Source organism: Pan troglodytes, chromosome 17 (genome assembly GCF_028858775.2).
Source record: "Pan troglodytes isolate AG18354 chromosome 17, NHGRI_mPanTro3-v2.0_pri, whole genome shotgun sequence".
Classification (NCBI taxonomy): domain Eukaryota; kingdom Metazoa; phylum Chordata; class Mammalia; order Primates; family Hominidae; genus Pan; species Pan troglodytes.
This window is the reverse complement of record NC_072415.2, coordinates 56,960,543-56,986,821: the sequence shown is the minus strand read 5'-3', so window position 1 is coordinate 56,986,821 and position 26,279 is coordinate 56,960,543. Positions and strand designations below refer to the sequence as shown.

General features: G+C 56.2%; 4 protein-coding genes across 12 annotated transcripts in view; 3 read left to right on the top strand and 1 right to left on the bottom strand.

Moving 5' to 3' along the window:
• Positions 1 to 26,279, bottom strand: part of KATNAL2 (katanin catalytic subunit A1 like 2) — a 409,798-nt gene that overhangs the window by 190,810 nt on the left and 192,709 nt on the right. The window lies entirely within an intron of this gene.
• LOC134808680 (elongin-A3) lies at positions 12,357 to 13,994 on the top strand. The gene has a single exon (XM_063796130.1). The coding sequence runs from the start codon at positions 12,357 to 12,359 to the stop codon at positions 13,992 to 13,994; it is 1,638 nt and encodes a 545-aa protein (XP_063652200.1).
• Positions 18,260 to 19,897, top strand: LOC129137904 (elongin-A3). Its single transcript, XM_054672207.2, has one exon. It carries the CDS (start codon positions 18,260 to 18,262, stop codon positions 19,895 to 19,897), a length of 1,638 nt encoding a protein of 545 aa, XP_054528182.1.
• On the top strand, positions 24,160 to 25,797 carry LOC134808679 (elongin-A3). Its single transcript, XM_063796129.1, has one exon. The coding sequence runs from the start codon at positions 24,160 to 24,162 to the stop codon at positions 25,795 to 25,797; it is 1,638 nt and encodes a 545-aa protein (XP_063652199.1).

Below are 26,279 nucleotides of genomic sequence, written 5' to 3'. Positions count from 1 at the left end.
TGTGGAAGCTGGGAACATGGAGGGCCAACGGTAGAACTCAGTGGGGTGTGTCCAGGCTGCAATTAACCTAATGAACCTGCGGGGCACAGCAGTCCACCAGGCGTGGACCGTCCCGATTGGCTGCATTGGGCTGACGGAATGAATTCCTATCGGGGCGGGGCAGCCCAGGGGCCCAGGGGGTCAGGTCTTGAGCCCTGGGTGGGCCCGGGGCTGGCTATATAAGGCCGGGCTCTGGCAGCGGAGCTTCACTCCGCCTTGGACGGCGCACCGCACAGGTCACTCCAGGCTGCGGCTGCACATCCCGAGGAACAGAAGCGGGCCTGCTCAGCTGTCTGCAAGGACCGGCGTTCCAGACCAAGTGGCCCGCTGCTCCGAGGACCCAGCTCGCTCCAGGCTGTGACTCCACATCCCGAGGTCGCTGCCTGGCGACCGGGCAGCGAGGACCGGCCACCCCAGACTGCCTGTGCCGCCGCCCCGAGCTCGGACAGAGCCGCGACCGTGAGGACAGCGACGCCTGCACAGCTCTGGCGAGATGGCGGCAGGGTCCACTACGCTGCCCGCAGTGGAGAAGCTGCAGGTGCGTCTGGCCACTAAGACGGACCCGAAAAAGCTAGAGAAATATTTGCAGAAACTCTCCGCCTTGCCCATGACGGCAGACATCCTGGCGGAGACTGGAATCAGAAAGACGGTGAAGCGCCTGCGAAAGCACCAGCACGTGGGCGACTTTGCCAGAGACTTGGCGGCCCGGTGGAAGAAGCTGGTGCTCGTGGACCGAAACCCCGGGCCTGACCCACAGGACCCTGAGGAGAGCGCTTCCCGACAGCGCTTCGGGGAGGCTCTTCAGGACCGGGGAAAGGCCTGGGGCTTCCCAGAAAACGCGACGGCCCCCAGGAGCCCATCTCACAGCCCTGAGCACAGACGGACAGCACGCACAACACCTCCGGGGCAACAGAGACCTCACCCGAGGTCTCCCAGTCGCGAGCCCAGAGCCGAGAGAAAGCGCCCCAGAATGGCCCCAGCTGATTCCGGCCCCCATCGGGACCCTCCAACGCGCACCGCTCCCCTCCCGATGCCCGAGGGCCCTGAGCCCGCTGTGCCCGGGGAGCAACCCGGGAGAGGCCACGCTCACGCCGCTCAGGGTGGGCCTCTGCTGGGTCAAGGCTGCCAGGGCCAACCCCAGGGGGAAGCGGTGGGGAGCCACAGCAAGGGGCACAAATCGTCCCGAGGGGCTTCGGCTCAGAAATCGCCTCCTGTCCAGGAAAGCCAGTCAGAGAGGCTGCAGGCGGCCGGCGCCGATTCCGCCGGGCCGAAAACGGTGCCCAGCCATGTCTTCTCAGAGCTCTGGGACCCCTCAGAGGCCTGGATGCAGGCCAACTACGATCTGCTGTCCGCTTTTGAGGCCATGACCTCCCAGGCAAACCCAGAAGCACTCTCCGCGCCAACGCTCCAGGAGGAAGCTGCTTTCCCTGGACGCAGAGTGAACGCTAAGATGCCGGTGTACTCGGGCTCCAGGCCTGCCTGCCAGCTCCAGGTGCCGACGCTGCGCCAGCAGTGCCTCCGGGTGCCTAGGAACAATCCGGACGCCCTCGGCGACGTGGAAGGGGTCCCCTACTCGGTTCTTGAACCCGTTCTGGAAGGGTGGACGCCCGATCAGCTCTACCGCACAGAGAAAGACAATCCCGCACTCGCTCGAGAGACAGATGAATTATGGAGGATTCATTGTCTCCGGGACTTCAAGGAAGAAAAGCCACAGGAGCACGAGTCTTGGCGGGAGCTGTACCTGCGGCTTCGGGACGCCCGAGAGCAGCGGCTGCGAGTAGTGACCACGAAAATCCGATCCGCACGTGAAAACAAACCCAGCGGCCGACAGACAAAGATGATCTGTTTCAACTCTGTGGCCAAGACGCCTTATGATGCTTCCAGGAGGCAAGAGGAGTCTGCAGGAGCCGCTGACCCCCGAAATGGAGACATCGAGCCAGCCCCCAAGCCCGCAGGAAGCAGCCAGGCTCCCTCCGGCCTCGGGGACGGCGACGGCGGCAGCATTAGCGGCGGCAGCAGCAATCAGCACGCGGCGCCCGCGGACAAAACCCGAAAACAGGCTGCCAAGAAAGTGGCCCCGCTGATGGCCAAGGCAATTCGAGACTACAAGGGAAGATTCTCCCGACGATAAACTCAGGACTTGCCTTACACATAAAATCTGGGGGGAGGAGGGCCAATGCAAAGTCAATGCGGGCTGGGGAACGAAACTTCCGACGGACACCAGAACCCTTGGCTTGGTGCAAAGTTCAGCCTCCCAATCCTGCAGGTGTCAAGTGCTGGCCCTGCGATTTTTGCCTCCCACACCCAGCCACTGCCTCCCTGCTTGGAGGACACCTCAGAATTCAGAAGATTTTATGAACGCATTCGGATCAATTCCGCTTTGGTGGTTCACTGATCGTCTTTTAAATAACGCCCTAGTTGCAATCACAAATCAGGTACAAGCTGTGAGATTCCCTTTCGTCTTTTTTCCTTTCTTTTGAAATCATCCAGTACATAAGGAAGGACTTCTTAGACACAAACTCTCAATCCATCAGTTGACACTGATAACTCCGACTACGCAAAATGTTTTCTTGCTGTTGGTGTTTTCTTTTAGAGAAAAGGCCGGGCGTGATCCTGTAATCGTCAGCCATCCTCCTCTGGGAGGCCGAGGAAAGCAGATCGCTGCAGCCCAGGAGGTGGAGAACAGGCTGGGCCAAACGGAGAAACCCCGTCTCCACAAAAGATACCAAAATGAGCCCGGCGTGGTGGCACGGCCCCTGTGGTCCCAGCTTCTTAGAGGGCTGAGGTGGCAGGATCGCCTGAGCTGGGCAAGCGGAGGCTGCAGTGACCCTTCCTCATTCCACTGCACTCCAGCCGGGGTGACACAAGCGGAGCACATCTCAAAGAAACCTGCTGTTTATTTGAAGAGAGGAACTCTTGGATTTCATACATAAATGCTAACAACTGTTACGTTCCTTAAGTCAAACTACTTTTACTAAGCACCGCAAAGAATCAATCCCAATCTTTTCACCCAGAACCCCTGTGAAAGAATGGCGACACCTTAATCAGCTTCTTTAGGTTCTCCATCAGGAAGTCTAAACCTGCCAATCAGAGTTTCTAATTACCGTGAGATGACCGGGTTAACTACCCTGAGTTCACCTCCTACGAGCTCCTGCAAGCTTTGGTGAAAGTTTGCATTCTAACTCAGGGCATTTGTTGGCTTCACGCGGGCTGCTAATGACAGGTCCGTGTGCCAGATACGACACACACACATACACACAAAGAAAGACACACGCACACACACGCACGCACGCATAAGCACGCACGCATAAGCACGCACACGCCCGCGCACACACACACACACACCATTAAGTAAACTTGGTTCTTAGGCGTTACTGACAGTGAGGGGTAGAGAGAGAAATAGAAAGACCTAAGCCGCAAGGCAAAACCCAGCAAGGGCAGCAGAAGAGATCAAAGTCCTGTGCCCTTGGCTGTCAGCAGAGTGGGTGCTGGGAAGCTTCTGGAAGCAGGCACCTGAGTGGATGCCGGTGCACGTGAAAAGAGGCCTTCAAGCCTGAAGAACACGTAAGGAGCCAGAACAGGGTGCCACAGAGATACTACCCTTAAGGAAGACAGAAAAGCATTCGTTCCGGGGAAGGGGACATAATCCAATCAAGCGACCCTGTGAAACTCAGACATGTCCGGGCACGGTGACTCACGCCTCTATTCCCATCGCTTTGGGAGGTGGAGGCCGGCGGACCCCCTGAGGTGCGGAGTTGCAGACCAGCCTGACCAGCATGAGGAAATCCGGTCTCTTCTAAAAAGACGAAACTCGGTTGGGCTTGCTGGCGAGCGCCTGTAATCCCAGCTACTCAGGGGGCTGAGACAGGAGAATCGCTTGAACCCGGGAGGCCGAGTTTGCAGTGAGCCCAGATCCCACCATTGCACTCCAGCCTGGACATCAAAAGCCAAACTCCGTCTCAAATTAAAAACACAAAACCTCAGAAAAGCTTCCCCAGCAAGGGCCAGAGACAACGCCGGTCTCTATTTCTTGACAGCAATTCAAGAGAGAATCTCGGGTGGCTTGCAAAACTCACAAGAGAGCAGAATATCCTCCCCAAGGCAGAGAAGCCACACGCTCTTTCTGGAGGTGGAGTAGCCACCGATCACGGTGCAGCCCCTCCCCACTCCCAGCCAGAAACCCCAGCCCCTCGGAACCAAATCCACTGGCAACAACCTTTCTTCCTGGAAAACGTTTCCCCTGCCAAAATGGAAAACAAACATGATACAAGCAAACGCAACTCAAAACACAAACACAAGGAAACAATCCGAGCAAGCTCTAGCCCCTCATAGCTCATCGATGCCCCCACTGGCATGCTACTGAAAACAGCGGCTGCACCCATTAAACTCATTCATTACTGGAGAACGAGACAAACCTTAGCAGATCCCTGCTCCCACAGCGACAATCCCGCTCGAAAACACAGAAAGGAAACAACCCCCGCACAAAATATAAATCTACCCCAGATAGAATTCAGCATCAACCTAAGGATCCTGCTGTAACATTACCACACTGACCCAGGACAGCTCAATTCTCTTCCCACCTGTTTACAAGATAAACCTCATTCAGGGAGCTCTGGAAGCATCGCCACTATTGCACTACGATCCTCTTCGTGAGGCAGCTGGAAGTCTGGAAACACAGCAAATTTATTTATTTCTCTACACGACACGGAGGGTAATTCTCAGAAAAGGCTTAACACCCGCATCCCCATTCCCCGATTCTCAGGCTATAACGATTATCTTTCTGCGGAAGAAACACACACACACACACACACACACACACACACACACACACACACTGAGAGAGAGAGAGAGAGAGAGAGAGAAAGTCACGTGAGAATGTAAACATTAAGCGAAATCGCCGCTGACAGCAGAAACAATAGCCGACACCATAGACACTTCAAATGGTTCTGTTTTCCTCATTTGGACTGACAGGTGAGAGTGGAACTCGGCTGCCCAAACCGTGGCACCAATATCAGCTGCAGGCCAGAGCAAGCCTTTCCGAGGAGATTTTAAACAACCGGTGGGAGCAAGATCCTGAAGCATTTCTTCCAAGATTGGTCACAGGAGATGAAACCTGGCTCTACCGGCAGGATCCTGAAGACCAAGCACGAAGCCATGGCTACCAAGAGGTGGCAGTGCTCCAGTCGAAGCTGCAGAGGAGCAGTCAAGAGCAGAGGTCATGGCCACCGTTGCGGGGGGGGGGGAGGGGGGATGCTAGAGGGATTCTGCTGGTTGACTTTCTGCAGGGCCAAACCCTGATCACATCTGCTCGCTAGCAGAGCGTTTTCAGAAAGTTAGCCAAAGCTGGAGCGAAGAAGGTCCCCACCAGAGAGTTCTTCTCCACCACGACAGTGTTCCTGATCATGCCTTTCTTCGAACAAGGGCAGCTGGGCAAGACTTGCCATGGGAAACCGTGAGGCGTCCACCTCACAGTCCTGATTTGGCGCCTGCTGACTTCTCTTTGTTTCCTTGTCTTGGAAAACCTGTAAGGGGCACCCAGTTTTCTTCAGTTAACAATGGAAAAGAGATTGCATGGAAATAGTTAAATTCCCAGGACCCTGGGGGCTTTAGGGATGGGCTAGACGGCGGGGAAAAGACACCGCTTCCAGAAGGGTCTTGATGTTCATGGAGCCGAGGTTGAGGAGTAAAATACGCCTTTTTCCTCTTTCTCCCTTAATCCCACTTTTCTACCAATGTTTCCAAGTCCCCTCACACAACGTCAATCCCAGGTAAAGAGCTGTCATCCTCTGTTGGTTCCTCTTCCTACGATTCTGTCTTGCGGTGTTGTTATTTTCGCTTTTACTCCCAAGAAGATACTCTCTCTGTCTTTTGGAATCCACAGATGTGGAAGCTGGGAACATGGAGGGCCAACGGTAGAACTCAGTGGGGTGTGTCCAGGCTGCAATTAACCTAATGAACCTGCGGGGCACAGCAGTCCACCAGGCGTGGACCGTCCCGATTGGCTGCATTGGGCTGAAGGAATGAATTCCTATCGGGGCGGGGCAGCCCAGGGGCCCAGGGGGTCAGGTCTTGAGCCCTGGGTGGGCCCGGGGCTGGCTATATAAGGCCGGGCTCTGGCAGCGGAGCTTCACTCCGCCTTGGACGGCGCACCGCACAGGTCACTCCAGGCTGCGGCTGCACATCCCGAGGAACAGAAGCGGGCCTGCTCAGCTGTCTGCAAGGACCGGCGTTCCAGACCAAGTGGCCCGCTGCTCCGAGGACCCAGCTCGCTCCAGGCTGTGACTCCACATCCCGAGGTCGCTGCCTGGCGACCGGGCAGTGAGGACCGGCCACCCCAGACTGCCTGTGCCGCCGCCCCGAGCTCGGACAGAGCCGCGACCGTGAGGACAGCGACGCCTGCACAGCTCTGGCGAGATGGCGGCAGGGTCCACTACGCTGCCCGCAGTGGAGAAGCTGCAGGTGCGTCTGGCCACTAAGACGGACCCGAAAAAGCTAGAGAAATATTTGCAGAAACTCTCCGCCTTGCCCATGACGGCAGACATCCTGGCGGAGACTGGAATCAGAAAGACGGTGAAGCGCCTGCGAAAGCACCAGCACGTGGGCGACTTTGCCAGAGACTTGGCGGCCCGGTGGAAGAAGCTGGTGCTCGTGGACCGAAACCCCGGGCCTGACCCACAGGACCCTGAGGAGAGCGCTTCCCGACAGCGCTTCGGGGAGGCTCTTCAGGACCGGGGAAAGGCCTGGGGCTTCCCAGAAAACGCGACGGCCCCCAGGAGCCCATCTCACAGCCCTGAGCACAGACGGACAGCACGCACAACACCTCCGGGGCAACAGAGACCTCACCCGAGGTCTCCCAGTCGCGAGCCCAGAGCCGAGAGAAAGCGCCCCAGAATGGCCCCAGCTGATTCCGGCCCCCATCGGGACCCTCCAACGCGCACCGCTCCCCTCCCGATGCCCGAGGGCCCTGAGCCCGCTGTGCCCGGGGAGCAACCCGGGAGAGGCCACGCTCACGCCGCTCAGGGTGGGCCTCTGCTGGGTCAAGGCTGCCAGGGCCAACCCCAGGGGGAAGCGGTGGGGAGCCACAGCAAGGGGCACAAATCGTCCCGAGGGGCTTCGGCTCAGAAATCGCCTCCTGTCCAGGAAAGCCAGTCAGAGAGGCTGCAGGCGGCCGGCGCCGATTCCGCCGGGCCGAAAACGGTGCCCAGCCATGTCTTCTCAGAGCTCTGGGACCCCTCAGAGGCCTGGATGCAGGCCAACTACGATCTGCTGTCCGCTTTTGAGGCCATGACCTCCCAGGCAAACCCAGAAGCACTCTCCGCGCCAACGCTCCAGGAGGAAGCTGCTTTCCCTGGACGCAGAGTGAACGCTAAGATGCCGGTGTACTCGGGCTCCAGGCCTGCCTGCCAGCTCCAGGTGCCGACGCTGCGCCAGCAGTGCCTCCGGGTGCCTAGGAACAATCCGGACGCCCTCGGCGACGTGGAAGGGGTCCCCTACTCGGTTCTTGAACCCGTTCTGGAAGGGTGGACGCCCGATCAGCTCTACCGCACAGAGAAAGACAATCCCGCACTCGCTCGAGAGACAGATGAATTATGGAGGATTCATTGTCTCCGGGACTTCAAGGAAGAAAAGCCACAGGAGCACGAGTCTTGGCGGGAGCTGTACCTGCGGCTTCGGGACGCCCGAGAGCAGCGGCTGCGAGTAGTGACCACGAAAATCCGATCCGCACGTGAAAACAAACCCAGCGGCCGACAGACAAAGATGATCTGTTTCAACTCTGTGGCCAAGACGCCTTATGATGCTTCCAGGAGGCAAGAGGAGTCTGCAGGAGCCGCTGACCCCCGAAATGGAGACATCGAGCCAGCCCCCAAGCCCGCAGGAAGCAGCCAGGCTCCCTCCGGCCTCGGGGACGGCGACGGCAGCAGCATTAGCGGCGGCAGCAGCAATCAGCACGCGGCGCCCGCGGACAAAACCCGAAAACAGGCTGCCAAGAAAGTGGCCCCGCTGATGGCCAAGGCAATTCGAGACTACAAGGGAAGATTCTCCCGACGATAAACTCAGGACTTGCCTTACACATAAAATCTGGGGGGAGGAGGGCCAATGCAAAGTCAATGCGGGTTGGGGAACGAAACTTCCGACGGACACCAGAACCCTTGGCTTGGTGCAAAGTTCAGCCTCCCAATCCTGCAGGTGTCAAGTGCTGGCCCTGCGATTTTTGCCTCCCACACCCAGCCACTGCCTCCCTGCTTGGAGGACACCTCAGAATTCAGAAGATTTTATGAACGCATTCGGATCAATTCCGCTTTGGTGGTTCACTGATCTCGTCTTTTAAATAACGCCCTAGTTGCAATCACAAATCAGGTACAAGCTGTGAGATTCCCTTTCGTCTTTTTTCCTTTCTTTTGAAATCATCCAGTACATAAGGAAGGACTTCTTAGACACAAACTCTCAATCCATCAGTTGACACTGATAACTCCGACTACGCAAAATGTTTTCTTGCTGTTGGTGTTTTCTTTTAGAGAAAAGGCCGGGCGTGATCCTGTAATCGTCAGCCATCCTCCTCTGGGAGGCCGAGGAAAGCAGATCGCTGCAGCCCAGGAGGTGGAGAACAGGCTGGGCCAAACGGAGAAACCCCGTCTCCACAAAAGATACCAAAATGAGCCCGGCGTGGTGGCACGGCCCCTGTGGTCCCAGCTTCTTAGAGGGCTGAGGTGGCAGGATCGCCTGAGCTGGGCAAGCGGAGGCTGCAGTGACCCTTCCTCATTCCACTGCACTCCAGCCGGGGCGACACAAGCGGAGCACATCTCAAAGAAACCTGCTGTTTATTTGAAGAGAGGAACTCTTGGATTTCATACATAAATGCTAACAACTGTTACGTTCCTTAAGTCAAACTACTTTTACTAAGCACCGCAAAGAATCAATCCCAATCTTTTCACCCAGAACCCCTGTGAAAGAATGGCGACACCTTAATCAGCTTCTTTAGGTTCTCCATCAGGAAGTCTAAACCTGCCAATCAGAGTTTCTAATTACCGTGAGATGACCGGGTTAACTACCCTGAGTTCACCTCCTACGAGCTCCTGCAAGCTTTGGTGAAAGTTTGCATTCTAACTCAGGGCATTTGTTGGCTTCACGCGGGCTGCTAATGACAGGTCCGTGTGCCAGATACGACACACACACATACACACAAAGAAAGACACACGCACACACACGCACGCACGCATAAGCACGCACACGCACGCGCACACACACACACACACACACCATTAAGTAAACTTGGTTCTTAGGCGTTACCGACAGTGAGGGGTAGAGAGAGAAATAGAAAGACCTAAGCCACAAGGCAAAACCCAGCAAGGGCAGCAGAAGAGATCAAAGTCCTGTGCCCTTGGCTGTCAGCAGAGTGGGTGCTGGGAAGCTTCTGGAAGCAGGCACCTGAGTGGATGCCGGTGCACGTGAAAAGAGGCCTTCAAGCCTGAAGAACACGTAAGGAGCCAGAACAGGGTGCCACAGAGATACTACCCTTAAGGAAGACAGAAAAGCATTCGTTCCGGGGAAGGGGACATAATCCAATCAAGCGACCCTGTGAAACTCAGACATGTCCGGGCACGGTGACTCACGCCTCTATTCCCATCGCTTTGGGAGGTGGAGGCCGGCGGACCCCCTGAGGTGCGGAGTTGCAGACCAGCCTGACCAGCATGAGGAAATCCGGTCTCTTCTAAAAAGACGAAACTCGGTTGGGCTTGCTGGCGAGCGCCTGTAATCCCAGCTACTCAGGGGGCTGAGACAGGAGAATCGCTTGAACCCGGGAGGCCGAGTTTGCAGTGAGCCCAGATCCCACCATTGCACTCCAGCCTGGACATCAAAAGCCAAACTCTGTCTCAAATTAAAAACACAAAACCTCAGAAAAGCTTCCCCAGCAAGGGCCAGAGACAACGCCGGTCTCTATTTCTTGACAGCAATTCAAGAGAGAATCTCGGGTGGCTTGCAAAACTCACAAGAGAGCAGAATATCCTCCCCAAGGCAGAGAAGCCACACGCTCTTACTGGAGGTGGAGTAGCCACCGATCACGGTGCAGCCCCTCCCCACTCCCAGCCAGAAACCCCAGCCCCTCGGAACCAAATCCACTGGCAACAACCTTTCTTCCTGGAAAACGTTTCCCCTGCCAAAATGCAAAACAAACATGATACAAGCAAACGCAACTCAAAACACAAACACAAGGAAACAATCCGAGCAAGCTCTAGCCCCTCATAGCTCATCGATGCCCCCACTGGCATGCTACTGAAAACAGCGGCTGCACCCATTAAACTCATTCATTACTGGAGAACGAGACAAACCTTAGCAGATCCCTGCTCCCACAGCGACAATCCCGCTCGAAAACACAGAAAGGAAACAACCCCCGCACAAAATATAAATCTACCCCAGATAGAATTCAGCATCAACCTAAGGATCCTGCTGTAACATTACTACACTGACCCAGGACAGCTCAATTCTCTTCCCACCTGTTTACAAGATAAACCTCATTCAGGGAGCTCTGGAAGCATCGCCACTATTGCACTACGATCCTCTTCGTGAGGCAGCTGGAAGTCTGGAAACACAGCAAATTTATTTATTTCTCTACACAACACGGAGGGTAATTCTCAGAAAAGGCTTAACACCCGAATCCCCATTCCCCGATTCTCAGGCTATAACGATTATCTTTCTGCGGAAGAAACACACACACACACACACAGACACACACACACACACACACTGAGAGAGAGAGAGAGAGAGAGAAAGTCACGTGAGAATGTAAACATTAAGCGAAATCGCCGCTGACAGCAGAAACAATAGCCGACACCATAGACACTTCAAATGGTTCTGTTTTCCTCATTTGGACTGACAGGTGAGAGTGGAACTCGGCTGCCCAAACCGTGGCACCAATATCAGCTGCAGGCCAGAGCAAGCCTTTCCGAGGAGATTTTAAACAACCGGTGGGAGCAAGATCCTGAAGCATTTCTTCCAAGATTGGTCACAGGAGATGAAACCTGGCTCTACCGGCAGGATCCTGAAGACCAAGCACGAAGCCATGGCTACCAAGAGGTGGCAGTGCTCCAGTCGAAGCTGCAGAGGAGCAGTCAAGAGCAGAGGTCATGGCCACCGTTGCGGGGGGGGGAGGGGGGATGCTAGAGGGATTCTGCTGGTTGACTTTCTGCAGGGCCAAACCCTGATCACATCTGCTCGCTAGCAGAGCGTTTTCAGAAAGTTAGCCAAAGCTGGAGCGAAGAAGGTCCCCACCAGAGAGTTCTTCTCCACCACGACAGTGTTCCTGATCATGCCTTTCTTCGAACAAGGGCAGCTGGGCAAGACTTGCCATGGGAAACCGTGAGGCGTCCACCTCACAGTCCTGATTTGGCGCCTGCTGACTTCTCTTTGTTTCCTTGTCTTGGAAAACCTGTAAGGGGCACCCAGTTTTCTTCAGTTAACAATGGAAAAGAGATTGCATGGAAATAGTTAAATTCCCAGGACCCTGGGGGCTTTAGGGATGGGCTAGACGGCGGGGAAAAGACACCGCTTCCAGAAGGGTCTTGATGTTCATGGAGCCGAGGTTGAGGAGTAAAATACGCCTTTTTCCTCTTTCTCCCTTAATCCCACTTTTCTACCAATGTTTCCAAGTCCCCTCACACAACGTCAATCCCAGGTAAAGAGCTGTCATCCTCTGTTGGTTCCTCTTCCTACGATTCTGTCTTGCGGTGTTGTTATTTTCGCTTTTACTCCCAAGAAGATACTCTCTCTGTCTTTTGGAATCCACAGATGTGGAAGCTGGGAACATGGAGGGCCAACGGTAGAACTCAGTGGGGTGTGTCCAGGCTGCAATTAACCTAATGAACCTGCGGGGCACAGCAGTCCACCAGGCGTGGACCGTCCCGATTGGCTGCATTGGGCTGAAGGAATGAATTCCTATCGGGGCGGGGCAGCCCAGGGGCCCAGGGGGTCAGGTCTTGAGCCCTGGGTGGGCCCGGGGCTGGCTATATAAGGCCGGGCTCTGGCAGCGGAGCTTCACTCCGCCTTGGACGGCGCACCGCACAGGTCACTCCAGGCTGCGGCTGCACATCCCGAGGAACAGAAGCGGGCCTGCTCAGCTGTCTGCAAGGACCGGCGTTCCAGACCAAGTGGCCCGCTGCTCCGAGGACCCAGCTCGCTCCAGGCTGTGACTCCACATCCCGAGGTCGCTGCCTGGCGACCGGGCAGCGAGGACCGGCCACCCCAGACTGCCTGTGCCGCCGCCCCGAGCTCGGACAGAGCCGCGACCGTGAGGACAGCGACGCCTGCACAGCTCTGGCGAGATGGCGGCAGGGTCCACTACGCTGCCCGCAGTGGAGAAGCTGCAGGTGCGTCTGGCCACTAAGACGGACCCGAAAAAGCTAGAGAAATATTTGCAGAAACTCTCCGCCTTGCCCATGACGGCAGACATCCTGGCGGAGACTGGAATCAGAAAGACGGTGAAGCGCCTGCGGAAGCACCAGCACGTGGGCGACTTTGCCAGAGACTTGGCGGCCCGGTGGAAGAAGCTGGTGCTCGTGGACCGAAACCCCGGGCCTGACCCACAGGACCCTGAGGAGAGCGCTTCCCGACAGCGCTTCGGGGAGGCTCTTCAGGACCGGGGAAAGGCCTGGGGCTTCCCAGAAAACGCGACGGCCCCCAGGAGCCCATCTCACAGCCCTGAGCACAGACGGACAGCACGCACAACACCTCCGGGGCAACAGAGACCTCACCCGAGGTCTCCCAGTCGCGAGCCCAGAGCCGAGAGAAAGCGCCCCAGAATGGCCCCAGCTGATTCCGGCCCCCATCGGGACCCTCCAACGCGCACCGCTCCCCTCCCGATGCCCGAGGGCCCTGAGCCCGCTGTGCCCGGGGAGCAACCCGGGAGAGGCCACGCTCACGCCGCTCAGGGTGGGCCTCTGCTGGGTCAAGGCTGCCAGGGCCAACCCCAGGGGGAAGCGGTGGGGAGCCACAGCAAGGGGCACAAATCGTCCCGAGGGGCTTCGGCTCAGAAATCGCCTCCTGTCCAGGAAAGCCAGTCAGAGAGGCTGCAGGCGGCCGGCGCCGATTCCGCCGGGCCGAAAACGGTGCCCAGCCATGTCTTCTCAGAGCTCTGGGACCCCTCAGAGGCCTGGATGCAGGCCAACTACGATCTGCTGTCCGCTTTTGAGGCCATGACCTCCCAGGCAAACCCAGAAGCACTCTCCGCGCCAACGCTCCAGGAGGAAGCTGCTTTCCCTGGACGCAGAGTGAACGCTAAGATGCCGGTGTACTCGGGCTCCAGGCCTGCCTGCCAGCTCCAGGTGCCGACGCTGCGCCAGCAGTGCCTCCGGGTGCCTAGGAACAATCCGGACGCCCTCGGCGACGTGGAAGGGGTCCCCTACTCGGTTCTTGAACCCGTTCTGGAAGGGTGGACGCCCGATCAGCTCTACCGCACAGAGAAAGACAATCCCGCACTCGCTCGAGAGACAGATGAATTATGGAGGATTCATTGTCTCCGGGACTTCAAGGAAGAAAAGCCACAGGAGCACGAGTCTTGGCGGGAGCTGTACCTGCGGCTTCGGGACGCCCGAGAGCAGCGGCTGCGAGTAGTGACCACGAAAATCCGATCCGCACGTGAAAACAAACCCAGCGGCCGACAGACAAAGATGATCTGTTTCAACTCTGTGGCCAAGACGCCTTATGATGCTTCCAGGAGGCAAGAGGAGTCTGCAGGAGCCGCTGACCCCCGAAATGGAGACATCGAGCCAGCCCCCAAGCCCGCAGGAAGCAGCCAGGCTCCCTCCGGCCTCGGGGACGGCGACGGCGGCAGCATTAGCGGCGGCAGCAGCAATCAGCACGCGGCGCCCGCGGACAAAACCCGAAAACAGGCTGCCAAGAAAGTGGCCCCGCTGATGGCCAAGGCAATTCGAGACTACAAGGGAAGATTCTCCCGACGATAAACTCAGGACTTGCCTTACACATAAAATCTGGGGGGAGGAGGGCCAATGCAAAGTCAATGCGGGCTGGGGAACGAAACTTCCGACGGACACCAGAACCCTTGGCTTGGTGCAAAGTTCAGCCTCCCAATCCTGCAGGTGTCAAGTGCTGGCCCTGCGATTTTTGCCTCCCACACCCAGCCACTGCCTCCCTGCTTGGAGGACACCTCAGAATTCAGAAGATTTTATGAACGCATTCGGATCAATTCCGCTTTGGTGGTTCACTGATCTCGTCTTTTAAATAACGCCCTAGTTGCAATCACAAATCAGGTACAAGCTGTGAGATTCCCTTTCGTCTTTTTTCCTTTCTTTTGAAATCATCCAGTACATAAGGAAGGACTTCTTAGACACAAACTCTCAATCCATCAGTTGACACTGATAACTCCGACTACGCAAAATGTTTTCTTGCTGTTGGTGTTTTCTTTTAGAGAAAAGGCCGGGCGTGATCCTGTAATCGTCAGCCATCCTCCTCTGGGAGGCCGAGGAAAGCAGATCGCTGCAGCCCAGGAGGTGGAGAACAGGCTGGGCCAAACGGAGAAACCCCGTCTCCACAAAAGATACCAAAATGAGCCCGGCGTGGTGGCACGGCCCCTGTGGTCCCAGCTTCTTAGAGGGCTGAGGTGGCAGGATCGCCTGAGCTGGGCAAGCGGAGGCTGCAGTGACCCTTCCTCATTCCACTGCACTCCAGCCGGGGCGACACAAGCGGAGCACATCTCAAAGAAACCTGCTGTTTATTTGAAGAGAGGAACTCTTGGATTTCATACATAAATGCTAACAACTGTTACGTTCCTTAAGTCAAACTACTTTTACTAAGCACCGCAAAGAATCAATCCCAATCTTTTCACCCAGAACCCCTGTGAAAGAATGGCGACACCTTAATCAGCTTCTTTAGGTTCTCCATCAGGAAGTCTAAACCTGCCAATCAGAGTTTCTAATTACCGTGAGATGACCGGGTTAACTACCCTGAGTTCACCTCCTACGAGCTCCTGCAAGCTTTGGTGAAAGTTTGCATTCTAACTCAGGGCATTTGTTGGCTTCACGCGGGCTGCTAATGACAGGTCCGTGTGCCAGATACGACACACACACATACACACAAAGAAAGACACACGCACACACACGCACGCACGCATAAGCACGCACGCATAAGCACGCACACGCACGCGCACACACACACACACACCATTAAGTAAACTTGGTTCTTAGGCGTTACTGACAGTGAGGGGTAGAGAGAGAAATAGAAAGACCTAAGCCGCAAGGCAAAACCCAGCAAGGGCAGCAGAAGAGATCAAAGTCCTGTGCCCTTGGCTGTCAGCAGAGTGGGTGCTGGGAAGCTTCTGGAAGCAGGCACCTGAGTGGATGCCGGTGCACGTGAAAAGAGGCCTTCAAGCCTGAAGAACACGTAAGGAGCCAGAACAGGGTGCCACAGAGATACTACCCTTAAGGAAGACAGAAAAGCATTCGTTCCGGGGAAGGGGACATAATCCAATCAAGCGACCCTGTGAAACTCAGACATGTCCGGGCACGGTGACTCACGCCTGGAGGTGGAGGCCGGCGGACCCCCTGAGGTGTGGAGTTGCAGACCAGCCTGACCAGCATGAGGAAATCCGGTCTCTTCTAAAAAGACGAAACTCGGTTGGGCTTGCTGGCGAGCGCCTGTAATCCCAGCTACTCAGGGGGCTGAGACAGGAGAATCGCTTGAACCCGGGAGGCCGAGTTTGCAGTGAGCCCAGATCCCACCATTGCACTCCAGCCTGGACATCAAAAGCCAAACTCCGTCTCAAATTAAAAACACAAAACCTCAGAAAAGCTTCCCCAGCAAGGGCCAGAGACAACGCCGGTCTCTATTTCTTGACAGCAATTCAAGAGAGAATCTCGGGTGGCTTGCAAAACTCACAAGAGAGCAGAATATCCTCCCCAAGGCAGAGAAGCCACACGCTCTTACTGGAGGTGGAGTAGCCACCGATCACGGTGCAGCCCCTCCCCACTCCCAGCCAGAAACCCCAGCCCCTCGGAACCAAATCCACTGGCAACAACCTTTCTTCCTGGAAAACGTTTCCCCTGCCAAAATGCAAAACAAACATGATACAAGCAAACGCAACTCAAAACACAAACACAAGGAAACAATCCGAGCAAGCTCTAGCCCCTCATAGCTCATCGATGCCCCCACTGGCATGCTACTGAAAACAGCGGCTGCACCCATTAAACTCATTCATTACTGGAGAACGAGACAAACCTTAGCAGATCCCTGCTCCCACAGCGACAATCCCGCTCGAAAACACAGAAAGGAAACAACCCCCGCACAAAATATAAATCTACCCCAGATAGAATTCAGCATCAACCTAAGGATCCTGCTGTAACATTACTACACTGACCCAGGACAGCTCAATTCTCTTCCCACCTGTTTACAAGATAAACCTCATTCAGGGAGCTCTGGAAGCATCGCCAGTATTGCACTACGATCCTCTTCGTGAGGCAGCTGGAAGTCTGGAAACACAGCAAATTTATTTATTTCTCTACACAACACGGAGGGTAATTCTCAGAAAAGGCTTAACACCCGAATCCCCATTCCCCGATTCTCAGGCTATAACGATTATCTTTCTGCGGAAGAAACACACACACACACACACACACACACACACACACACACACACACTGAGAGAGAGAGAGAGAGAGAGAAAGTCACGTGAGAATGTAAACATTAAGCGAAATCGCCGCTGACAGCAGAAACAATAGCCGACACCATAGACACTTCAAATGGTTCTGTTTTCCTCATTTGGACTGACAGGTGAGAGTGGAACTCGGCTGCCCAAACCGTGGCACCAATATCAGCTGCAGGCCAGAGCAAGCCTTTCCGAGGAGATTTTAAACAACCGGTGGGAGCAAGATCCTGAAGCATTTCTTCCAAGATTGGTCACAGGAGATGAAACCTGGCTCTACCGGCAGGATCCTGAAGACCAAGCACGAAGCCATGGCTACCAAGAGGTGGCAGTGCTCCAGTCGAAGCTGCAGAGGAGCAGTCAAGAGCAGAGGTCATGGCCACCGTTGCGGGGGGGGGGGGAGGGGGGATGCTAGAGGGATTCTGCTGGTTGACTTTCTGCAGGGCCAAACCCTGATCACATCTGCTCGCTAGCAGAGCGTTTTCAGAAAGTTAGCCAAAGCTGGAGCGAAGAAGGTCCCCACCAGAGAGTTCTTCTCCACCACGACAGTGTTCCTGATCATGCCTTTCTTCGAACAAGGGCAGCTGGGCAAGACTTGCCATGGGAAACCGTGAGGCGTCCACCTCACAGTCCTGATTTGGCGCCTGCTGACTTCTCTTTGTTTCCTTGTCTTGGAAAACCTGTAAGGGGCACCCAGTTTTCTTCAGTTAACAATGGAAAAGAGATTGCATGGAAATAGTTAAATTCCCAGGACCCTGGGGGCTTTAGGGATGGGCTAGACGGCGGGGAAAAGACACCGCTTCCAGAAGGGTCTTGATGTTCATGGAGCCGAGGTTGAGGAGTAAAATACGCCTTTTTCCTCTTTCTCCCTTAATCCCACTTTTCTACCAATGTTTCCAAGTCCCCTCACACAACGTCAATCCCAGGTAAAGAGCTGTCATCCTCTGTTGGTTCCTCTTCCTACGATTCTGTCTTGCGGTGTTGTTATTTTCGCTTTTACTCCCAAGAAGATACTCTCTCTGTCTTTTGGAATCCACAGATGTGGAAGCTGGGAACATGGAGGGCCAACGGTAGAACTCAGTGGGGTGTGTCCAGGCTGCAATTAACCTAATGAACCTGCGGGGCACAGCAGTCCACCAGGCGTGGACCGTCCCGATTGGCTGCATTGGGCTGAAGGAATGAATTCCTATCGGGGCGGGGCAGCCCAGGGGCCCAGGGGGTCAGGTCTTGAGCCCTGGGTGGGCCCGGGGCTGGCTATATAAGGCCGGGCTCTGGCAGCGGAGCTTCACTCCGCCTTGGACGGCGCACCGCACAGGTCACTCCAGGCTGCGGCTGCACATCCCGAGGAACAGAAGCGGGCCTGCTCAGCTGTCTGCAAGGACCGGCGTTCCAGACCAAGTGGCCCGCTGCTCCGAGGACCCAGCTCGCTCCAGGCTGTGACTCCACATCCCGAGGTCGCTGCCTGGCGACCGGGCAGCGAGGACCGGCCACCCCAGACTGCCTGTGCCGCCGCCCCGAGCTCGGACAGAGCCGCGACCGTGAGGACAGCGACGCCTGCACAGCTCTGGCGAGATGGCGGCAGGGTCCACTACGCTGCCCGCAGTGGAGAAGCTGCAGGTGCGTCTGGCCACTAAGACGGACCCGAAAAAGCTAGAGAAATATTTGCAGAAACTCTCCGCCTTGCCCATGACGGCAGACATCCTGGCGGAGACTGGAATCAGAAAGACGGTGAAGCGCCTGCGAAAGCACCAGCACGTGGGCGACTTTGCCAGAGACTTGGCGGCCCGGTGGAAGAAGCTGGTGCTCGTGGACCGAAACCCCGGGCCTGACCCACAGGACCCTGAGGAGAGCGCTTCCCGACAGCGCTTCGGGGAGGCTCTTCAGGACCGGGGAAAGGCCTGGGGCTTCCCAGAAAACGCGACGGCCCCCAGGAGCCCATCTCACAGCCCTGAGCACAGACGGACAGCACGCACAACACCTCCGGGGCAACAGAGACCTCACCCGAGGTCTCCCAGTCGCGAGCCCAGAGCCGAGAGAAAGCGCCCCAGAATGGCCCCAGCTGATTCCGGCCCCCATCGGGACCCTCCAACGCGCACCGCTCCCCTCCCGATGCCCGAGGGCCCTGAGCCCGCTGTGCCCGGGGAGCAACCCGGGAGAGGCCACGCTCACGCCGCTCAGGGTGGGCCTCTGCTGGGTCAAGGCTGCCAGGGCCAACCCCAGGGGGAAGCGGTGGGGAGCCACAGCAAGGGGCACAAATCGTCCCGAGGGGCTTCGGCTCAGAAATCGCCTCCTGTCCAGGAAAGCCAGTCAGAGAGGCTGCAGGCGGCCGGCGCCGATTCCGCCGGGCCGAAAACGGTGCCCAGCCATGTCTTCTCAGAGCTCTGGGACCCCTCAGAGGCCTGGATGCAGGCCAACTACGATCTGCTGTCCGCTTTTGAGGCCATGACCTCCCAGGCAAACCCAGAAGCACTCTCCGCGCCAACGCTCCAGGAGGAAGCTGCTTTCCCTGGACGCAGAGTGAACGCTAAGATGCCGGTGTACTCGGGCTCCAGGCCTGCCTGCCAGCTCCAGGTGCCGACGCTGCGCCAGCAGTGCCTCCGGGTGCCTAGGAACAATCCGGACGCCCTCGGCGACGTGGAAGGGGTCCCCTACTCGGTTCTTGAACCCGTTCTGGAAGGGTGGACGCCCGATCAGCTCTACCGCACAGAGAAAGACAATCCCGCACTCGCTCGAGAGACAGATGAATTATGGAGGATTCATTGTCTCCGGGACTTCAAGGAAGAAAAGCCACAGGAGCACGAGTCTTGGCGGGAGCTGTACCTGCGGCTTCGGGACGCCCGAGAGCAGCGGCTGCGAGTAGTGACCACGAAAATCCGATCCGCACGTGAAAACAAACCCAGCGGCCGACAGACAAAGATGATCTGTTTCAACTCTGTGGCCAAGACGCCTTATGATGCTTCCAGGAGGCAAGAGGAGTCTGCAGGAGCCGCTGACCCCCGAAATGGAGACATCGAGCCAGCCCCCAAGCCCGCAGGAAGCAGCCAGGCTCCCTCCGGCCTCGGGGACGGCGACGGCGGCAGCATTAGCGGCGGCAGCAGCAATCAGCACGCGGCGCCCGCGGACAAAACCCGAAAACAGGCTGCCAAGAAAGTGGCCCCGCTGATGGCCAAGGCAATTCGAGACTACAAGGGAAGATTCTCCCGACGATAAACTCAGGACTTGCCTTACACATAAAATCTGGGGGGAGGAGGGCCAATGCAAAGTCAATGCGGGCTGGGGAACGAAACTTCCGACGGACACCAGAACCCTTGGCTTGGTGCAAAGTTCAGCCTCCCAATCCTGCAGGTGTCAAGTGCTGGCCCTGCGATTTTTGCCTCCCACACCCAGCCACTGCCTCCCTGCTTGGAGGACACCTCAGAATTCAGAAGATTTTATGAACGCATTCGGATCAATTCCGCTTTGGTGGTTCACTGATCTCGTCTTTTAAATAACGCCCTAGTTGCAATCACAAATCAGGTACAAGCTGTGAGATTCCCTTTCGTCTTTTTTCCTTTCTTTTGAAATCATCCAGTACATAAGGAAGGACTTCTTAGACACAAACTCTCAATCCATCAGTTGACACTGATAACTCCGACTACGCAAAATGATTTCTTGCTGTTGGTGTTTTCTTTTAGAGAAAAGGCCGGGCGTGATCCTGTAATCGTCAGCCATCCTCCTCTGGGAGGCCGAGGAAAGCAGATCGCTGCAGCCCAGGAGGTGGAGAACAGGCTGGGCCAAACGGAGAAACCCCGTCTCCACAAAAGATACCAAAATGAGCCCGGCGTGGTGGCACGGCCCCTGTGGTCCCAGCTTCTTAGAGGGCTGAGGTGGCAGGATCGCCTGAGCTGGGCAAGCGGAGGCTGCAGTGACCCTTCCTCATTCCACTGCACTCCAGCCGGGGCGACACAAGCGGAGCACATCTCAAAGAAACCTGCTGTTTATTTGAAGAGAGGAACTCTTGGATTTCATACATAAATGCTAACAACTGTTACGTTCCTTAAGTCAAACTACTTTTACTAAGCACCGCAAAGAATCAATCCCAATCTTTTCACCCAGAACCCCTGTGAAAGAATGGCGACACCTTAATCAGCTTCTTTAGGTTCTCCATCAGGAAGTCTAAACCTGCCAATCAGAGTTTCTAATTACCGTGAGATGACCGGGTTAACTACCCTGAGTTCACCTCCTACGAGCTCCTGCAAGCTTTGGTGAAAGTTTGCATTCTAACTCAGGGCATTTGTTGGCTTCACGCGGGCTGCTAATGACAGGTCCGTGTGCCAGATACGACACACACACATACACACAAAGAAAGACACACGCACACACACGCACGCACGCATAAGCACGCACGCATAAGCACGCACACGCACGCGCACACACACACACACACCATTAAGTAAACTTGGTTCTTAGGCGTTACTGACAGTGAGGGGTAGAGAGAGAAATAGAAAGACCTAAGCCGCAAGGCAAAACCCAGCAAGGGCAGCAGAAGAGATCAAAGTCCTGTGCCCTTGGCTGTCAGCAGAGTGGGTGCTGGGAAGCTTCTGGAAGCAGGCACCTGAGTGGATGCCGGTGCACGTGAAAAGAGGCCTTCAAGCCTGAAGAACACGTAAGGAGCCAGAACAGGGTGCCACAGAGATACTACCCTTAAGGAAGACAGAAAAGCATTCGTTCCGGGGAAGGGGACATAATCCAATCAAGCGACCCTGTGAAACTCAGACATGTCCGGGCACGGTGACTCACGCCTGGAGGTGGAGGCCGGCGGACCCCCTGAGGTGTGGAGTTGCAGACCAGCCTGACCAGCATGAGGAAATCCGGTCTCTTCTAAAAAGACGAAACTCGGTTGGGCTTGCTGGCGAGCGCCTGTAATCCCAGCTACTCAGGGGGCTGAGACAGGAGAATCGCTTGAACCCGGGAGGCCGAGTTTGCAGTGAGCCCAGATCCCACCATTGCACTCCAGCCTGGACATCAAAAGCCAAACTCCGTCTCAAATTAAAAACACAAAACCTCAGAAAAGCTTCCCCAGCAAGGGCCAGAGACAACGCCGGTCTCTATTTCTTGACAGCAATTCAAGAGAGAATCTCGGGTGGCTTGCAAAACTCACAAGAGAGCAGAATATCCTCCCCAAGGCAGAGAAGCCACACGCTCTTACTGGAGGTGGAGTAGCCACCGATCACGGTGCAGCCCCTCCCCACTCCCAGCCAGAAACCCCAGCCCCTCGGAACCAAATCCACTGGCAACAACCTTTCTTCCTGGAAAACGTTTCCCCTGCCAAAATGCAAAACAAACATGATACAAGCAAACGCAACTCAAAACACAAACACAAGGAAACAATCCGAGCAAGCTCTAGCCCCTCATAGCTCATCGATGCCCCCACTGGCATGCTACTGAAAACAGCGGCTGCACCCATTAAACTCATTCATTACTGGAGAACGAGACAAACCTTAGCAGATCCCTGCTCCCACAGCGACAATCCCGCTCGAAAACACAGAAAGGAAACAACCCCCGCACAAAATATAAATCTACCCCAGATAGAATTCAGCATCAACCTAAGGATCCTGCTGTAACATTACTACACTGACCCAGGACAGCTCAATTCTCTTCCCACCTGTTTACAAGATAAACCTCATTCAGGGAGCTCTGGAAGCATCGCCAGTATTGCACTACGATCCTCTTCGTGAGGCAGCTGGAAGTCTGGAAACACAGCAAATTTATTTATTTCTCTACACAACACGGAGGGTAATTCTCAGAAAAGGCTTAACACCCGAATCCCCATTCCCCGATTCTCAGGCTATAACGATTATCTTTCTGCGGAAGAAACACACACACACACACACACACACACACACACACACACACACACTGAGAGAGAGAGAGAGAGAGAGAAAGTCACGTGAGAATGTAAACATTAAGCGAAATCGCCGCTGACAGCAGAAACAATAGCCGACACCATAGACACTTCAAATGGTTCTGTTTTCCTCATTTGGACTGACAGGTGAGAGTGGAACTCGGCTGCCCAAACCGTGGCACCAATATCAGCTGCAGGCCAGAGCAAGCCTTTCCGAGGAGATTTTAAACAACCGGTGGGAGCAAGATCCTGAAGCATTTCTTCCAAGATTGGTCACAGGAGATGAAACCTGGCTCTACCGGCAGGATCCTGAAGACCAAGCACGAAGCCATGGCTACCAAGAGGTGGCAGTGCTCCAGTCGAAGCTGCAGAGGAGCAGTCAAGAGCAGAGGTCATGGCCACCGTTGCGGGGGGGGGAGGGGGGATGCTAGAGGGATTCTGCTGGTTGACTTTCTGCAGGGCCAAACCCTGATCACATCTGCTCGCTAGCAGAGCGTTTTCAGAAAGTTAGCCAAAGCTGGAGCGAAGAAGGTCCCCACCAGAGAGTTCTTCTCCACCACGACAGTGTTCCTGATCATGCCTTTCTTCGAACAAGGGCAGCTGGGCAAGACTTGCCATGGGAAACCGTGAGGCGTCCACCTCACAGTCCTGATTTGGCGCCTGCTGACTTCTCTTTGTTTCCTTGTCTTGGAAAACCTGTAAGGGGCACCCAGTTTTCTTCAGTTAACAATGGAAAAGAGATTGCATGGAAATAGTTAAATTCCCAGGACCCTGGGGGCTTTAGGGATGGGCTAGACGGCGGGGAAAAGACACCGCTTCCAGAAGGGTCTTGATGTTCATGGAGCCGAGGTTGAGGAGTAAAATACGCCTTTTTCCTCTTTCTCCCTTAATCCCACTTTTCTACCAATGTTTCCAAGTCCCCTCACACAACGTCAATCCCAGGTAAAGAGCTGTCATCCTCTGTTGGTTCCTCTTCCTACGATTCTGTCTTGCGGTGTTGTTATTTTCGCTTTTACTCCCAAGAAGATACTCTCTCTGTCTTTTGGAATCCACAGATGTGGAAGCTGGGAACATGGAGGGCCAACGGTAGAACTCAGTGGGGTGTGTCCAGGCTGCAATTAACCTAATGAACCTGCGGGGCACAGCAGTCCACCAGGCGTGGACCGTCCCGATTGGCTGCATTGGGCTGAAGGAATGAATTCCTATCGGGGCGGGGCAGCCCAGGGGCCCAGGGGGTCAGGTCTTGAGCCCTGGGTGGGCCCGGGGCTGGCTATATAAGGCCGGGCTCTGGCAGCGGAGCTTCACTCCGCCTTGGACGGCGCACCGCACAGGTCACTCCAGGCTGCGGCTGCACATCCCGAGGAACAGAAGCGGGCCTGCTCAGCTGTCTGCAAGGACCGGCGTTCCAGACCAAGTGGCCCGCTGCTCCGAGGACCCAGCTCGCTCCAGGCTGTGACTCCACATCCCGAGGTCGCTGCCTGGCGACCGGGCAGCGAGGACCGGCCACCCCAGACTGCCTGTGCCGCCGCCCCGAGCTCGGACAGAGCCGCGACCGTGAGGACAGCGACGCCTGCACAGCTCTGGCGAGATGGCGGCAGGGTCCACTACGCTGCCCGCAGTGGAGAAGCTGCAGGTGCGTCTGGCCACTAAGACGGACCCGAAAAAGCTAGAGAAATATTTGCAGAAACTCTCCGCCTTGCCCATGACGGCAGACATCCTGGCGGAGACTGGAATCAGAAAGACGGTGAAGCGCCTGCGGAAGCACCAGCACGTGGGCGACTTTGCCAGAGACTTGGCGGCCCGGTGGAAGAAGCTGGTGCTCGTGGACCGAAACCCCGGGCCTGACCCACAGGACCCTGAGGAGAGCGCTTCCCGACAGCGCTTCGGGGAGGCTCTTCAGGACCGGGGAAAGGCCTGGGGCTTCCCAGAAAACGCGACGGCCCCCAGGAGCCCATCTCACAGCCCTGAGCACAGACGGACAGCACGCACAACACCTCCGGGGCAACAGAGACCTCACCCGAGGTCTCCCAGTCGCGAGCCCAGAGCCGAGAGAAAGCGCCCCAGAATGGCCCCAGCTGATTCCGGCCCCCATCGGGACCCTCCAACGCGCACCGCTCCCCTCCCGATGCCCGAGGGCCCTGAGCCCGCTGTGCCCGGGGAGCAACCCGGGAGAGGCCACGCTCACGCCGCTCAGGGTGGGCCTCTGCTGGGTCAAGGCTGCCAGGGCCAACCCCAGGGGGAAGCGGTGGGGAGCCACAGCAAGGGGCACAAATCGTCCCGAGGGGCTTCGGCTCAGAAATCGCCTCCTGTCCAGGAAAGCCAGTCAGAGAGGCTGCAGGCGGCCGGCGCCGATTCCGCCGGGCCGAAAACGGTGCCCAGCCATGTCTTCTCAGAGCTCTGGGACCCCTCAGAGGCCTGGATGCAGGCCAACTACGATCTGCTGTCCGCTTTTGAGGCCATGACCTCCCAGGCAAACCCAGAAGCACTCTCCGCGCCAACGCTCCAGGAGGAAGCTGCTTTCCCTGGACGCAGAGTGAACGCTAAGATGCCGGTGTACTCGGGCTCCAGGCCTGCCTGCCAGCTCCAGGTGCCGACGCTGCGCCAGCAGTGCCTCCGGGTGCCTAGGAACAATCCGGACGCCCTCGGCGACGTGGAAGGGGTCCCCTACTCGGTTCTTGAACCCGTTCTGGAAGGGTGGACGCCCGATCAGCTCTACCGCACAGAGAAAGACAATCCCGCACTCGCTCGAGAGACAGATGAATTATGGAGGATTCATTGTCTCCGGGACTTCAAGGAAGAAAAGCCACAGGAGCACGAGTCTTGGCGGGAGCTGTACCTGCGGCTTCGGGACGCCCGAGAGCAGCGGCTGCGAGTAGTGACCACGAAAATCCGATCCGCACGTGAAAACAAACCCAGCGGCCGACAGACAAAGATGATCTGTTTCAACTCTGTGGCCAAGACGCCTTATGATGCTTCCAGGAGGCAAGAGGAGTCTGCAGGAGCCGCTGACCCCCGAAATGGAGACATCGAGCCAGCCCCCAAGCCCGCAGGAAGCAGCCAGGCTCCCTCCGGCCTCGGGGACGGCGACGGCGGCAGCATTAGCGGCGGCAGCAGCAATCAGCACGCGGCGCCCGCGGACAAAACCCGAAAACAGGCTGCCAAGAAAGTGGCCCCGCTGATGGCCAAGGCAATTCGAGACTACAAGGGAAGATTCTCCCGACGATAAACTCAGGACTTGCCTTACACATAAAATCTGGGGGGAGGAGGGCCAATGCAAAGTCAATGCGGGTTGGGGAACGAAACTTCCGACGGACACCAGAACCCTTGGCTTGGTGCAAAGTTCAGCCTCCCAATCCTGCAGGTGTCAAGTGCTGGCCCTGCGATTTTTGCCTCCCACACCCAGCCACTGCCTCCCTGCTTGGAGGACACCTCAGAATTCAGAAGATTTTATGAACGCATTCGGATCAATTCCGCTTTGGTGGTTCACTGATCTCGTCTTTTAAATAACGCCCTAGTTGCAATCACAAATCAGGTACAAGCTGTGAGATTCCCTTTCGTCTTTTTTCCTTTCTTTTGAAATCATCCAGTACATAAGGAAGGACTTCTTAGACACAAACTCTCAATCCATCAGTTGACACTGATAACTCCGACTACGCAAAATGTTTTCTTGCTGTTGGTGTTTTCTTTTAGAGAAAAGGCCGGGCGTGA

Bases quoted from the DNA above. Each gene is read 5' to 3' on its own strand.
- LOC134808680 (XM_063796130.1), top strand. From the start codon at position 12,357: ATGGCGGCAGGGTCCACTACGCTGCCCGCAGTGGAGAAGCTGCAGGTG.
- LOC129137904 (XM_054672207.2), top strand. From the start codon at position 18,260: ATGGCGGCAGGGTCCACTACGCTGCCCGCAGTGGAGAAGCTGCAGGTG.
- LOC134808679 (XM_063796129.1), top strand. From the start codon at position 24,160: ATGGCGGCAGGGTCCACTACGCTGCCCGCAGTGGAGAAGCTGCAGGTG.